This window comes from Lampris incognitus, chromosome 6, assembly GCF_029633865.1.
Source record: "Lampris incognitus isolate fLamInc1 chromosome 6, fLamInc1.hap2, whole genome shotgun sequence".
NCBI classification, from domain to species: Eukaryota; Metazoa; Chordata; class Actinopteri; order Lampriformes; family Lampridae; genus Lampris; species Lampris incognitus.
This window is the reverse complement of record NC_079216.1, coordinates 8,011,984-8,028,681: the sequence shown is the minus strand read 5'-3', so window position 1 is coordinate 8,028,681 and position 16,698 is coordinate 8,011,984. Positions and strand designations below refer to the sequence as shown.

The 16,698-nt window shown below is 46.5% G+C and overlaps 1 protein-coding gene and 1 non-coding gene across 2 annotated transcripts in view; one reads left to right on the top strand and one right to left on the bottom strand.

Annotated features, from left to right (window-relative positions):
- The window catches only part of LOC130113997 (A disintegrin and metalloproteinase with thrombospondin motifs 20-like), a 183,101-nt gene that overhangs the window by 20,033 nt on the left and 146,370 nt on the right, over window positions 1-16,698 (bottom strand). The window contains 1 exon segment of the mRNA XM_056281714.1: window positions 15,301-15,468. Coding sequence (XP_056137689.1) covers window positions 15,301-15,468 — 168 coding nt within the window.
- trnak-cuu (transfer RNA lysine (anticodon CUU)) lies at window positions 383-455 on the top strand. The gene has a single exon. It is a non-coding gene; the product is annotated as a tRNA-Lys (tRNA).

The following is a 16,698-nucleotide window of genomic DNA, read 5'->3' as shown; positions in this document are numbered from 1 at the left end:
CACAAATTTTTTTTACAACGGCGACATTTGAGCGATCGGCTTTGCGACCACTCCCGGCGAACTAGGCAATCGGCAAGGGCGGCAAAATGTGGGCCAACTATCCATGAGCGCCACCGCTGAGCAACCAATGGCAGTAACTGCAGACTCGCTAGGCTGCACATTCTGTAACCACTTGATGCATGCTCAATAATCCAGGTAAGAACATCAAGGAAAGTTGGATCAGCTCATCTGGATACAATGTTTAGTGACGGATACATTTCATCACACCTCTTGATTGGCATGGCCGTGGTTTTGTCAAGGCATTGGTGGTTCAGTGGTAGAAATCTCCCTTGCACGCTGGAGGCCCGGGTTGATTCCCGGCCAACAAAGAGTGCTTTTAGCAGCCCGGCTAGCTCAGTCGGTAGAGCATGAGACTCTTAATCTCAGGGTCGTGGGTTCGAGCCCCACGTTGGGCGCAAAATGTTTTGACGGCCCAGTGGTTAGCGCTGTTGCCTCACAGCAAGAAGTCTTTATGCATGCTCAATAATCCAGGTAAGAAAATCAAAGAAAGTTGGATCAGTTCATCTGGACACAACGTTTGACAGAAACGTTTCATCAGTGACCTCCTTCAGTCTCAGCTAACTGCAGATATCCCCACCCTTTGGGCCCTGACATACCAAGCCATCGGCCAATGTCGGGCCATCGGTGACCCTAGTCTTTGCGGTGTGTCCTGCACCATCGGCATTAGTTGGACCCCTGTCGGCAGTTTTTAGGCCAATTCAGCACAATGGATCAGTGGGGCTGATCAGCAGTTCAGCTTAGCAAAACAGTGCGAAGTTAGCGAATCAGGGTGGTCGGCTGTAGTGTTTGCGGTGTGTTTAAGTGCTACTTTTTGGCCCAGACGGCAGGCGATGTGAGGTGACGCAACAGTCGGCCTTCGTCGCCGCTAGTTGGTTTGGTGTCTGGGCTCTTATAAACAATACAGTGCCTGACGACTGAAACCAACGACCAGTTTCGTATGCAAATATGGGTGTGACCGTTAACTAGAGTGTCAAGAGCCATGTGCGCTCTTCACAGAGGATTTGGGAATGTCTGCAATCACAGCATTGTAACATGGCGACAGATGTAGTCTTAGCCCCCCCCCCCCCCCGGTTCAGGGTTTGAAGAGGGAGTCAAAGAGGCCATCTATGTTAAAAGGGAACAACCATCCTTGAACCAAGGGGGAGGCCTAAGTACATCTGTCAACATCTTACAATGCTGTGGTAGCAAACATTCCCAAATCCTCTGTGAATAGTACACATGGCCATTGTCTGTGAATGTTCTCATTCATCCAGGTCACGGTTATCCAAAGGAGCTGAATCAAGTGCAACTGGACTTGGTATACCAAGTATATGAAAGAGGTTGTCCAACGGGGTAGTCCAACCTTGGGGGTCATCCCGGGTCGTCCTCTGTGTGGCGTTTGCATGTTCTCCCCGTGTCTGTGTGGGTTTCCTCCGGGTGCTCCGGTTTCCTCCCACAGTCCAAAGCCATGTAGGTCAGGTGAATCGGCTGTACTAAATTGTCCCTAGGTGTTAACGTGTCGGCCCTGTGATGGCCTGGCGGCCTGTCCAGGGTGTTTCCCCACCTGCTGCCCTGTGACTGCTGGGACAGGCTCCAACATCCCGCGAACCTAATTAGCATAAGCGGCTTGGATGATGGATGGATATTTGTACATGAAAGGGGGCTCTCAGAAGTTGATCCAAATTTGTGGACTGCTCTTGGAATTTGTCTTCCTCTTCCAGTGACTGTAGCTGAAGCAGAGAGGAGCTTTTCACAGCTGAAGCTGATCGAATCCCACCTGAGGTCCACCATGTCACAGAACACCTTAGTGGCCTTGCTGTCATCAGTATTAACCATGCAGTTGCTAGGCAGATTTCTCATAATGATGTAATTGATGTCTTTGCATCAAGAAAGGCAAGAAAGGTCAGGGTTTAGATGGCAGTTGTGCAATTTAGTTGGTGTGTTTCTTGTTTGAAGTGCAATAGTATAATAATCAGGCTCTCCTGTGTGACACAGGATTTGTGCAATTTAGATTATTTGTGTGTTTTGTTAGCAATGGGTAATAGTGTAATAACTTGATTTTTTTCTTCTTTTTTTGGAATTTCCCCCCCCTTTGTTAGCAAATGTATCCAGCCAATTACCCCACTCTTCCGAGCCGTCCCGGTCGCTGCTCCACCCCCTCTGCCGATCCGGGGAGGGCTGCAGACTACCACATGCCTCCTCTGATACATGTGGAGTCGCCAGCTGCTTTTCACCTGACAGTGAGGAATTTCACCAGGGGGATGTAGCGCGTAGGAGGATCACGTCATTCCCCCCAGTTCCCCATCCCCCCCGAACAGGTACCCCAACTGACCAGAGGAGGCGGTAGTGCAGCGACCAGGACACATACCGACATCCGGCTTCCCACCCCCAGACACGGCCAGTTGTGTCTGTAAGAATGCCTGACCAAGCCGGAGGTAACACGGGGATTCAAACCGGCGATCCCCGTGTTGGTAAGCAACAGAATAGACCGCTATGCTACCTGGACGCCCCGATTCTCTCTCTCTCTCTCTTTTTTTTTTGTATTTATATACTACAATTTGTTTATTTGGCTTTGTTACTTCTTTTTGATATTTATGAGTCTTATATATATATATATATATATATATATATATATATATATATATATATATATATATATGGTTTAACTGTTACTATTATTTATTTGGTTGTTCCAAATGTCTGAATAAAAATTACAGTTAGTGCAGAATGGTGCTTTTTTTTTTTTGATGGGGGGGGGATAGACACACAATTTCTGTTGGCAGGGGAAGGGAGGAAGTTCACCCAGGGCGCCACACAGGCTAGAACCGCCACTGGTGAGTCGCATCGCTGATGGTCACAGTGTGGTCTTCAGACAGAGGAACTCTCTCTGAAGTCCTTTGAGAAGCAAACCTGCGTGCTGCGGAAGCACTCACAAGGACTTGAACTGACGGTGCTGATCTGATTTGTACATTTCCTACAAAACCCCGGAGAAGAACGCTGCCTGGCCGCAGCGATTCTTCAAAGCCGGAAAATCTCGGCATTATACAGCGGGTATCAGATTTCCAAGGAGCTTCCAGATGTATTTGTGTTGCTTATTTCTCATCGGAATCGCGTGTTATCGTTGAGGGGCATTGCGGCCCGAAATGTGGACGTTTAGTCTCCTCAAGTTTGGAAGGAGAACAAAAGGTATCAATGGAAATATGAACCCTGGACAAGGATCCAAAAAAATAAAGGAACAAGGAGCTTGTTTCTTTATATATATTCCAAAGAGAGGGAGAAACAAACCTCCTCTTGGGACGACCAGGGCTGTTGTTAACTGTTATGGCCTAAGAGAGTTAATTTCAATCTCCCGGCAGAAGATTTATAGTTCTCTTCATTACGGACGACATACAGGCGTAGAAGAGGAATGACGAGACGATTTAATGCTGGTGTTGAGCAGCTCCAGACTTCAGCTGCCTGGCTAGCAACAACTCTTTATCTTTTGGAAGAGCAGTAAATGAAGCTGTACTTATGTATATGTCCGCATTACTCGTGTACAGAGTATATTCTATATCTGACGTGTGTATTCTTCCTTTATAACCCCCCTGTCAACACCTGAATTTCCCCCCAGGTATTCATGAAGTGTAATCTAATCGAATCTCTTTGGTGATGTCAGCTCATGTAGTGTTGAGATGGGAAGAAAGGCTGCATACACATGGACTGTTCTTCACAACACATGGTTGGACACCACCGCCTATAAGTATGGGCAAGCCTCCATCTCACCGTTTCCAAATTCATTTAGACATTTGTGCCGAGTATGTGATATTTATTTTTCTAGAATGAAACTGCAATCGGGGTAAACACAATCACACGCTCACAAATGTGTCAGCAACACTTAAGGCTGACATTGTAGGGGGGGGGGGGAAATCAGGTATCAGGGTTAAAACAGTTGCATCCAGACTAGGAACATAAAGATACCCCACAACTACAGTATGAAGCTCTGGCATCTTTACCACCCAGTCCCAGACCCCACCCCCACCCTTCAGAGGTGACTGGAAGGGCTGAATAACACTGGAACAACCACACATGGCGGGTGCTGAGGTTTGCAAAGTTGTCACAGGCGTGGATGTTAAGATATAAAACATGTCTTTATGCTATAGCTGAGGATTTCACGGTTGCTGGTGGTATGTGGAGGAAGATGATTGCTTCCAGATTCCAGACACCAGAAAGAGAGAGAGAGAGCTAGAGAGAAAAAAAAATAAGAGAGAGAGATGAGGAGAGAGGGCCTCAAAGGTTTGGGAGTGGCAGGAGTCGATCGGAGGGGGCAGGATTTGAGCAGCCTTTGTTGGGATTTGTCCGTTTTGTGTCAGGAGAGGAGAAGCTGGCTTCAAGATCTTGAAGTTCTCAGAGACATGTTTCATAAAACTGTTTTCTGCCACTGACCGTGACAACGAGAACTAGAGTACACCCAGTAGAGTGCGGATCTCTGCCAGGCGTACGTACCTCCCTTTCTCCATACACACACACACGGACGGACAGAAAAACCAGCGTTTTGGGGCGTCTGGGTGGCGTGGCGGTCTATTCCATTGCTTACCAACACGGCGATCGGCGGTTTGAATCCGTGTGTTCCCTCCAGTTTGGTCAGGCGTCCCTACAGACACAATCGGCTGTGTCTGCGGGTGGGAAGCCGGATGCGGGTATGTGTTCTGGTCGCTGCACTAGCACCTCCTCTGGTCAGTCGGAGCGCCTGTTCGGGAGGGGGCGCAACTGGGGGGAATAGCGTGATCCTCCCACGCGCTACGTCCCTCTGGTGAAACTCCTCAATGTCAGGTAAAAAGAAGCGGCTGGCGACTCTACAAGTATCAGAGGAGGCATGTGGTAGTAGTCTGGATGCCTTCCCGGATCAGCAGAGGGGGTGGAGCAGAGATCGGGACGGCTCGGAAGAGTAGGGTAATTGCCCGTATACAATTGGGGATAAAAAGGGGGGGAATCCCCCCCCCTCTCAAAATAAGACAGTGTTTTTCCAGCCATTATAAGACTTTTGCGCAGCACCCAATTCGACTGAATGGGAAATATGGAAAAAAAAGGTTGCTAATATGCAGCGCTCAAGCTACAAAAATCTGCCTAATACAAACGTTTTGCCTGTCAGTCTGGGGGATGTGCAGCCTCGTAGGGGGTACACTCGCACGTATGCGACCAAGTGTGACATGAAATGACAGAGATCAGGCTATCAAAATTTCAAAGCCCTTTTTAAAGACATGTTTAACCGTCGTGGTTTTCATGATGTAAAATGAAGGAAGGTGAAAGGCTGCTCTGCTGATCGACTTTCATCCATAAAACAACGGAAAGAAAACACAGCTCAGCCATGGGAAATGTTTTATTGTAGCTTGTGAGATGATTTCCTGCTGTGACAGGGATTAATCCCATGAAATTGTATTTTCATAGCGGAGTTTTAACATCACCTCTGTGTGGTGGCGAGGTGAGTAAGGTGAATTATTTTTAGTCCAGCCAGTGTTCCTCGAATTCTCCTGTGCTAGGATCAGCAGTGAATGATTTGCTGGCTTGCAAAATACAATCGACTTCTTGTTCCCTTTCAAGACTCGTACCAGAATACATAATGTTTTGGTTTTGACACCGTGACTGCCCGACCAACCGTAGATGTGAGTCGTGCGTGCGCACAGTTGACTCAGAGCGGGCAGCGACAGAAAGCAGCATTGGTTGAGCGAGCGAGAGAGCGAATGGAGAGAGGGAGCAGTGATAGCGAGAGCAAACGTTTTTCGAAGGTTTTTAATCACCGCAGCCGCGAGAAGTTCTTCATCACAGTCATAACTGTAAGTGCCTTCTAGTGATTAAATTTAAGACCTCACCTTCAATTACGGTCCTCCCCACCATATTTAAAAAAGTGGACCGGAGGGTGTGCTCCAATTATCGGGGCATCATATTGCTCAGCCTCCCTGGGAAAGTCTACTCTAAGGTGCTGGAAAGGAGACTCCAACTGACTGTCGAACCTCGGATCCAGGAGGAACAATGTGGATTCTGTCCTGGCCGTGGAACAACGGACCGACTCTTTACCCTTGAAGAAGTGCTGAGGGAGGCAGCCAGTCTACCTGTGTTTTGTGGACTTGGAGAAGGCTTTTGACCGTGTACACTGGGGCACTCTGTTGGGGGTACTGCAGGAGTATGGGGTACCGGGGAGTTGCTACAAGCCATCCCGTCCTTGTATAACCAAAGTGAGAGCTGTGTCCGCATTCTTGACACAAAGTCAAACATGTTTTCGGTGGGTGTCAGACTCTGTCAAGGTTGTCCCTTGTCTCTGATTCTGTTTGTGATATTCATGGACAGGATCTCAAGGCGCAGCCAAGGTGAGGAGTGTGTCCATTTTGGGAACCTCAGAATCGCATCTCTGCTCTTTGCAGATGATGTGGTTTTGTTGGCTTCATCAGAACACGACCTCCAGTGCATAGTGGGGCAGTTTGCAGCTGAGTGTGAAATGGACAGGATGAGAGTCAGCACCTCCTATTCTGAGGCCACGGTTCTAGGGAAAATGGTGGATTGCTCACTCCGGGTTGGGGATGAGTTGTTGCCTCAAGTGAAGGAGTTCAAGTATCTCGGGGTCTTGTTCACAAGTGAGGGTAGGATGGAGCGGGAGGTTGACAGGCGGATTGGTGCGGCATCAGCAGTAATGTGGATGTTGTACCGGACCGTTGTGGTGAAGAGGGAGCTGAGCCGGAAGGCAAAGCTCTCAATTTACCAGTCAATCTTCGTTCCAACCCTCACCTATTGTCATGAGCTTTGGGTAGGGACTGAAAGGGTGCGATTGTGGATACAAGCGGCTGAAATGAGTTTCCTCCGTAGGGTGTCTGGGCTCAGCCTTAGAGACAAGTTGAGGAGCTCAGACATCCAGAAGGAGCTCCGAGTAGAGCCGCTGTTGCTTTGTGTCGAAAGGAGCCAGTTGAGGTGGTTCGGGCATCTGATTAGGATGCCTCCTGAGCACCTTCCTTTGGAGGTTTTCTAGGCACGTCCAACTGGGGGGAGACCCTGGGGTAGACCCAGAACTCACTGGAGGGACTACATGTCCAATCTGGCCTGGGAAAGCCTTGAGATCCCCCAGGAGGAGCTGGAGGGCGTTGCTGGGGAGAGGGATATCTGGAGTGTCCTACTTAGCTTGCTGCCACCGCGACCCAACCCCTGAGAAGCGGCTGATGATGAAATGAGATGAGACCTTCAATTTAATAAAGAAAGCATCAACAGACACATGTACATCTGCTCAAAGGTAAGCTAGCTACCGTGAGTTTAGTCGCTCTACCTTGTTGATGTGACATTGCAATTATAACAGCCGAGCTAACCTTGAAAGGTTTCGGACATCACAAGAGTAACAAAGAAAGGTATTACTCAGAGAAATTTTACAAATGGTCATTTAACTTTATCCATACGATACTTCCCCCTGGATTAACTAAAATGTGCAACGGAATAGCATACCCAACAACATAACTGGTGCCATCACTGACTGTTTGCAAGTGGTTTACTGTCAGCTGATATTTAAATGTGCTCCATCACAATTCCACTGCAGTTAGTCAACTGAAATCTTGGTGTTATTTAAAGCTAAAAAGACCCCAAAATGATTGAATCTGCTGGCAGCCATAGAGCGCAGGAGCCAGATGTGGGAAGACAGGGTAAGGAAAGTTAACAGTCGAGAAAAGGTTGTGTTGAAAAACGGTGCGCAGGCCAAACTATAAGAGTTACTGGGACAAAGAGAGTGTGTTTCCGTTACAGATCAGTGTTAAAAATGTGCGATTACACACAATGTGAAAAAGAGAGAGAATGTTAAACATCTAACACTCAGTAAATATATACGTACATACTTCAGGAAAAAGAAAAACTAGGTCTCTACATTACAGCTGAAACCAACAATTATTTTCAAAATCAATTAAACTTTCAATTATTTTCTCGATTAACTGGCTGATCATTTAGTCCGTTAAGAGTCCAAAATACAGATGAACACCCAACTTAAATTTCCAGAGTCCAAAGCGATAACTTAAAACTCTTGACTTCGTCTGACCTTCAGCCAAAAAAAACCTCAAGTAGTATTCATTTCATAATGATATAAATCAGAGGAAAGTAAGCAAATCTTTGCATTTATGAAAATGCAACCAACAAGTGTTTAATTTTAAACGACTAATCGGCTACCAAAATTGTAATCGATTAATTTTCTTTGTATTGTCTAATTGATTAATCGACTAATTGTTTTGTTTCAGCACTACTCTACATTACACTAAACATAAGGCCTCAGTTAGGATGTGATGTGATTGATAGTGCTCATAGGAGGCTAAAGATTCCAGACATACACACACACACACACACACACACACACACACACACACACACACACACACACACACACACACACACACACACACACAGGCGGTCTCTCTGAGAGTGACCTGGCTCAGTGTGACTATCGGGTGTGTCTTGGCATTACAAATGGCTGCTCAGTTGCAAGCAGGACCATGTGGTGGGATCCAGTGCGGATGTGACCTCATCTCACCTCTCATGTAACTCTCCTGTACATGGCCTTAACCCCGTGGTGGGATCCAGTGCGGATGTGACCTCATCTCACCTCTCATGTAACTCTCCTGTACATGGCCTTAACCCCACCAGTGTCTGGCTGCAGTGGTCTAAAATGCTACAATGCTTAACCCGCCATGCTTAGGGCCCTATGTCATCTTAAAGGATGACCTGGGTCTTGTCTTCATAGTTTTTGCTCAGTTATGATATAATTTTACTCACCAGCTTCAATTTGTAAATTTTGGATAAGGGACCACTGCTGGGCTCAGCTTTACAGTGACATTTACTCATGACATACAAGGCACTTGGGAGGGGGTAGATGCTACTGAGGGTTTTCCTCTGGACGTAAGAAAGAGAAAAGATTTTCTCTCTCTAGGTGGCCGTGTGATGCGTCTTGTTTTTTGCTGAATTTGTCATGAGGATAATTAGTTCTACCATCCTCGACGCATACCAACGTGTTTTCAGCTCAAGAAATGTTGAGAAATAATTGCTACCCCTTTTAACAATGTGATTTTTATCTGTAGTGGAGGGCTAGCTTGGCTATGCAAACGATAACTTTGTACTGTGGTTTCGGTAAGTTAGGTTATTATACGGTAAGTCTGCCAAATAATGCTTCACCCAAGTTAATGTGAGCCAAGTGAGTGAGCTTTACTGTACAGAACACGCTGATCAATGCTCTTTGAAGAAAGAGTCATCTTGAGCCCCACGGAGAACATAATAACGTTACACCCCCCCAAAAAAAAGCTCTTTCGCCTCCCACAAAAAGAAAGAAAAGGCAGCAGAGCTCCTCAACCTTGGAAAGGGTTATAATTAAATAGATAAATCATAAATAAATAATACTTTTAGAGAGTTCTAAGAACGAGAATCTCTATATATCTGAATCAGAGGCAGGGAAGATTTCTTTGTAACCTCGATCTCCCAACTCTGTCGACGGAACAGAAACATACTGGAGGCTCCAATAACAACTGAGGAAATTTGGGAAATTATACAAACCTTACCCACAGGCAAGGCCCCCGGCCCTAATGGCTATACGGCTGAGTTTACAAGTGCTTTGCTCCTGAACTTGCCCCACTAATGCTTGATATGTACATGGGTTCTCTTAAAAGGGGCACACTTCCGCCAACACTCTCTCAAGCTCTAATTACTCTCATTCTGAAGAAGAATAAAGAATCTACAGACTGTCGTAGCTACACACCCATCTCTTTGACTAATTATGATAGCTGTATCGTCTCAAAAATCCTTGCCAATAGATTAAACGATGTCATGTCCTCCCTGGTCCACCCCAGCCAAGTGGGATTTATGTGTAATCGCCACGCCACAGATAATATACAATGTCTGATAGATAATGTCGGCTGTTGGGGATGAAGCTGCTCCCATTGTGGCCCTGTCTTTGGATGCCGAGAAGGCCTTCGACAGGGTCAAGTGGGAGTACTTTTTAGTCCTTGAGCGCTTTGGATTTGGAGAGGTCTTTCTTAACTTACTATGTTTAATCTATAGGGGACCTATGGCAGCTGTGGTAACTAACAGACTCATTTCCCCATATTTCAAGCGGCATAGAGGTATCTGCCAGGGGGGCCCTGCCTCCCTGGCCATTTTTGCCCTCGCCTTAGAACTGTTAACTGCCACCATTCGCCTAGGTCCTAATTTCCCTGGTATACGCATGGGGCTCACATCGCATAAGGTGATGCTCTATGAGGACGATATCTTGACCTTTGTTATCAGTCCAGAGACTTCCATCCCTCCTTTGTTATCCGTTAACTCCTTTTCTAGATTCTCGGGATACAAAACCTTTTTCCAACCAGTGAACTTTAGATGGTCGGATCAGGGTATTGGGTATCTTGGGATCCTATTTCCACCCAACCTGTCAGACATCACAAAGGTAAATACGGAACCCCTACTAGAGAAATTCAAACTAGACATAGAAGGATGGGCACCCCTTCATCTCTCTTTGTGGGCAAAGGCCAATGTAAGATGAATGTAGTCCCCGAGTTCAACTGAATTTTACAATTAGTGACAGCCCTGTTGAAGTATTTCCACAGGTTTAATCAGCTGTGTGGCCTTATTCTTTGGAATCGTAAATGCACCTTAAGAAAACTCCAAAATAGGGTGGATCAGGGAGGCTTAGGGATTCTGTACCTACTCCTTTGCCGTTATGCCTTTAGCCTACGGCACTTGGCACAGTGGTCTCTCCCTTCAGAGTGGGCACCCCCTGTAGAAGCACATGCTTGCAGCACTCTTCCCTTGGTTGCCTATCGTTCTGCCTCTCTGCCCCCAAGTGCTCAGTCTCATCTTGTACTGTCATGCCTTAAGGGAGTTTGGAATAAGACTGCAAATATTCTAAATATTGACCCCTTCCTGAACATGACCTCTAGCATATGGCACAATCCCGGTCTATGTATTGGTAAATCCTCCTTCTATTGGAAAGAATGGGTTTAGAAGTGCAGTGCTCGGTGACCTTTAGAAACAGGCCTGTACTGCAATGTATTAAAATCTTTTTTTCCTGTATCCGTGTTGATATTGCGCTGCTCATTCGTCGAGCACTCACAACACCATTGACAGTTTCGGGAAAAAAACGCTATATATATATATCCATCAATTATCCAAACCACTTATCCTGCTGTCAGGGTCGCGGGGGCCTATCCCAGTAGTCATTGGGAGGCAGGCGGGAAGACACCTTGGACAGGCCGCCAGGCCATCACAGGGCCCACACACACACACACACACACACACACACACACACACACACACACATTCACACCTAGGGACAATTTAGTATGGCCGAGTCACCGGACCTACATATCTTTAGACTGTGGGAGGAACCGGAGAAACCGGAGGAAACCCACGCAGACACAGGGAGAACACACAAACTCCACAGAGGACAACCCCCAAGGTTGGACAACCCCAGGGCTCGAACCCAGGACCTTTTTGCTGTGAGGCGACTGCGCTAACCCCTGCGCCACCGTGCAGCGCTAACCCAGGGCCCACACACATACACACACACACACATTCATACCAAGGGACAATTTGGTAATGCCGATTCATCTGACCTACATGTCTTTGGACTGTGGGAGGAAACTGGAGCACCTGGAGGAAACCCACGCAGACACAGACAGAACAGGCACACTCACAGATGATGACCCGGGACAACCCCCAAAGTTGGACTACATATAATTTAGTATTTGTAGTTACGGTGGATGTTCAGTGTTACATGTGTATTGCATGGGGATTTTTTTTTCTGATTCTGACACCGTATGACTGTTTTAAGTGTTCATCAGAGTACCAAGCCTGCGGAAATAAACTGTTCTTGTGTCTTGGTTGTTTTGGCGCACAGTGCTCTGTAGCACCTACCAGAGGGCAGCAATTGGAACAGGTTGTGACCAGGGTGTGATGGGTCAGCGGTGATGTTCCCTGCCCGTATCCTGATTCTGGAGATGTATTAGTCCTGAATGGAGGTCAGGTTGGCACTAATGATTTTCTCTGCAGTCCTGATTGTCCGTTGTAGTCTGTTCATGTCCTGTTTGGTGGCCAATACAAACCAGACAGTGATGGATGTGCAGAGAACAGACTGGGTTATTGCAGAGTAGAACTGATCAGCAGCTCCTAAGGCAGTTTGAACTTCCTGAGCTGGCGCAGAAAGTACACCCTCTGCTAGGCCTTTTTGATGATTGTGTCTGTGTTGGCCACCCACTTTAGGTCCTGGGAGATTGTGGATCCCAGAAGCCCGAAAGTTTCCATAGCAGACAGTGCTGTCGAGGGGTCTCCTGAGGTGCAGTCATTTGTGTAGAGGGAGAAAGGCAGAGGGGAGAGCACACATTCCTGGGGGTGCTAGTGCTGATTGTCCTGGTGCTGGATGTGATTTTCCCCAGCCTCACCTGCTGCCTCCTCTCTATCAGGAACTTTGTGATCCACTGACAGGTTGGGGCTGGTACAGTGAGCTGAGTGAGTTTGGATTGAAGGATGTCTGGGACAATGGTGTTGAATGCTGAACTGAAGCCCAAAAACAGGACCCTTTTGTATGTCACATATTGACTGCATCATCCACTGACCTGTTCCCCCGGTAGGCAAACTACAGGGATTCCAACAGGGGGCCTGTAGTTGGGAATTTCCTGGAGACCTCGCCACACTGACGCAGGGTTGTTGGCAGAAAACCTGTTTTGCAACTTATCAGATAGCACCTTTTTGCCAGTCTGATCTCCTCTGTCAGTGTGTTTCTGGCCTAGTTGTTCCGGATCCTGTCCCCACTTGTGTAGGCCTCCTCCTTGGCCTGACGAAGCTGCCTGAGTTTTGCAGTAAACCAGGGTTTATTATTCTTGTATGTGAAGTAGATTTTGGTGGGCACACACATGTCCTCACAAAAACTGATGTAATATGTCACAGTGTCTGTAAGTTCATTCCGGTCTGTAGCAGCAGCCTGAAAAATGCCCCAATCAGTGCAGTTAAAGCAGGCCTGTAATTTCAGCTTTGCCTCATTGGTCCATTTCTTCACAGTCTTGACCACAGGCTAGCAGATTTCAGCTTCTGTCTGTAAGTCGGGAGAAGATGAACCAGACAGTGATCAGAGAGTCCCAAAGCTGCACAGATGACAGGGTGATAGGCATCCTCTAACATGGTATAGCAATGATCCAGTGTGTTTTTGTCCCTGGTAGGACACTTAATGTGCTGTCTGTATTCTGGCAGTTCATGGCTGAGGTTTGCTCTGTTAAAGTCTCCAAGAACAACGAACAGGGAGTCTGTATATTTGTGCTCCATGTTTATTATCTGGTCAGCCAGGTGTTGTAACACCTCACAAACATAGGTCTGAGGTGGGATGTAAACACTAACCAGAATAAATGAGGAAAACTCCCGCAGTGAATAAAAAAAGTTTACAACCAATTAAAAGGGTCTCTAAGTGAGGGCTCATGATTTTTTTCAGCACTGAACACCAACCTTCATTTATATAGAAGCAGATTCCACCTCCCTGTTTTTTCCCTGTTAGCTCCGTTTCACGGTCCACTCGGAGGACCGTGCCATCCATGGCAGATGAGTGTGCTGTCTGGTATATGCTCAAGAAACCAGGTTTCAGTGAGGCAAAGGAGAGCAGATCTGCAAAAGTCCACATTTGTTTTGTGAGGAGCAGCAGTTCGTCCATCTTGTTGGCCAGAGAGCGGACATTTGCCAGGTGGATTGACGGGAACGCAGTTCAAAATCCCCATTGTCTGCTTAACAAGTGCTAAAGCTTGCTTCCTCCATCGTCGGCTCCGGCAAAGCCCATACAGAGCTGCTGTTCCTCTAACTGAAAGTTCAGTAAAACTTTCCAGTTCGATGAGAAACGGTGAATAAGTCTGACCAGTGGATAGTCGGAGGTTTAAAAGTTCTTCCCTGCTGAATGTGATCAGAGAGCGAGAGCTGGAAACTAAACAAATAAACAGAAAATGTACCAGAGGGAGCAGAACCGAGGGCTGCTGTCTGAGGCGCCATCTTTCTAAGATACTAGCGGTACGTGCAAATTCATAGTTTGCTCAAATCAATTTTTAAAAACCCCTTGCCCCCCAGAAATGCAGAGACTACCTCTTTCATTATCTCAAGCTAGAGTAGGGGTCATGAAGCATCACTTTACTACTCCATACCATTACAGAAACAGGACTATCAGTTCCCTAAAAACTATATGTGAAACAGATTTTGGAATTACAATTACAGAAAAAGAAATGGGTTGACATCCTACGTAATTCAAAGTGCATGTCATGTGATATGTGCACGAGCTTAATTCAATTTAAACAGAATATATTGGACGCCCTCTTAAAGACAACCCTGGGTGCTGGAAGTGCCCTGATGAAGGCACGTTAACTCATATGCTGTGGTACGGGACTTCTGGACGTGTTCATGATTGTATCAAGAGAATTGTGGGTCAGGAAGTCCCCTTCTGCATTCGTTTGTTTCTGTTGCAGGACTCGTCCATCCTGAAAGGCACGACTCCTTTAATCGAATGGGTCCAGACCCTTATCATGTTGGGTAGGAGATTGCTTGTCAATGGAAGTCAGCCCACGCACCATCAGTCACTGACTGGCATAATCTTCTTGCTAGGCTGGCGGCATATGAACGGGTATCCTTCTCTATGCTGGGCAGGATAGAAGGGTATTATTCGAAATGGCAAAGATTTCTTCTTTGCGTGGCTCTTAAAGACACACTCACAGCTTAGCTCCCCTCCATGTACACACACATATACACACATCCATGCATGTGCCCAGCTGGTATTAACTACAACACAGCCCCTTTTCAATTCTTATTTTACTTGTTATTTAATTTAATTTTTCTTTTTCACGAGGTAATGCCTTAACCCTCTGTTTTAAGTTGTATATATTATCCTTTTCTCCTCGTTTTATGCTTGTTTATATTCCCATATCTTTCAAAAAATCAATAAAATGTCAATCACAAAAAAAAAAGCTCTTTGAAAACCTCTTCCCCTCAAGCTTTCCAGCTCAAGTATACAAGTCAAGTGGATTTCATAAACAGTTACGTGAATCCAACCTACGGTGTTTGGGCCACGTCGGAGGAAACGGTACGCTGCTTTTGAACATGTGTAAACGGAACGGGGACCGAACAGATGCTGTGTGTGTACGTGTCCTGCGTGTTCCCAATGGTGTCTCAGCTGCTAACAGTTAGCGTTAGCGCGGTCTCTCAGGGGCCCAGGGGTATTTCGAGAGCCGGGCGACTGACGGACGGCGAGAAGTACATACATACCCCTCTCCATCTGTTGGCCTTCCAACTTGGACATCCTCGGGCCCGGCAGGCCTTCTGGGTCCGCGGCCTTGACAGATGACTGCAATGTCCGTCCTCTGTCAGGGTCTGGTTCTGATAAACACAGGCGATCTCCCGCTGCTTGGTCCCCCGGCCACAACTCACTGAACACTAATGGCATAAAGAAACAGAGAGAGGGGAGGGTTAGCACATTTGTATTAAAGTTCACATTTACATCTATTCATACATACAATTAGCAGACACTTTCATCCAAAGGGACTTTCAAGAGTCATCAATTAGCAGATACGCGTATTCGGGTGCTACCAACTTGCATCACAGAGCGCTACAAACTAATTATATCACAGAAGTACTATATGAAGTAGTAGAAGTAGCACCATTGCTCCATTGTACTCTTATCGTAGCCAATAACGTATGTAATGTCAAGCATTTAGTGTGAGTCTGTCTTCGATCGAGAGGCGGAGAACAGCAGAATCAAATTACAAAGCAGATTTACACTGACGTCATAAGAATGGAAAATGTGAAGTGCAGGTAGAAGGAGTGCACCATAGTAGACTATGAGTAGTGGAATAGATTTTTTCCCCGTAACTCACAATGACAGAAGTTTTTGAAAGTGCAATCTCAGTTGTGTCATGATATACAGATGTTAAATTCCACTTAATAACTCCACATCTGCTGCTCTACGGTGCGTCACTAGCTGCAGGGGAGGTTTGTTAAGGAGATGGGCACAAATCAAACACCAACGAGGCTTTCGAGAGAGAGAAAGGTCAGAAACCCGAGATCCTCAAGAGTGTGTCAGTCAAGTCAGACTACAAGTCCAAATAAAATGCGCTTCTCTACCGTACATATTTAGACATCAGCGCCACCAATCTCCCTACGAACCAACAACAGTTTATTCGCCGACTCTCACGGGCGAGTGAACACACTGTAAATAGAGAAAGTGCACTCAGTAGAGAGCAGAGCTCCACCAGGCATAGGTATCTACCCTTCTCCGTACACGAACACATGGACAGAAAAAAACACTGTTTTCCCTGCCATTATGAGACTTTTTTTAATGTCTTATAAATCCATATCCTGTTCCAGTGTTCTATCCTTCTCTCTCTCCGATGTGTGACCAATGTCATGTATTGTCTCTTCTCTGGTATATGTGAATGGTGTGATGTGAGTCTCCCCTGTGTGCATGTGTGCCAGGTCTGCCAGGTCTACATGGTGACGGTGGTTGCATGGTTCAGGTCCGAGGCTGTTCCGGCCCTCATCATATTCTTCATATATCTTATAACTCCACTATAAGTTTGTTATCCTCTTTCAGTGTTGTATTCTGTCAGTTGTGTAAACACAACATCCATTGCACATCCGTCCATCATGGGAGAGAGATCCCTCCTC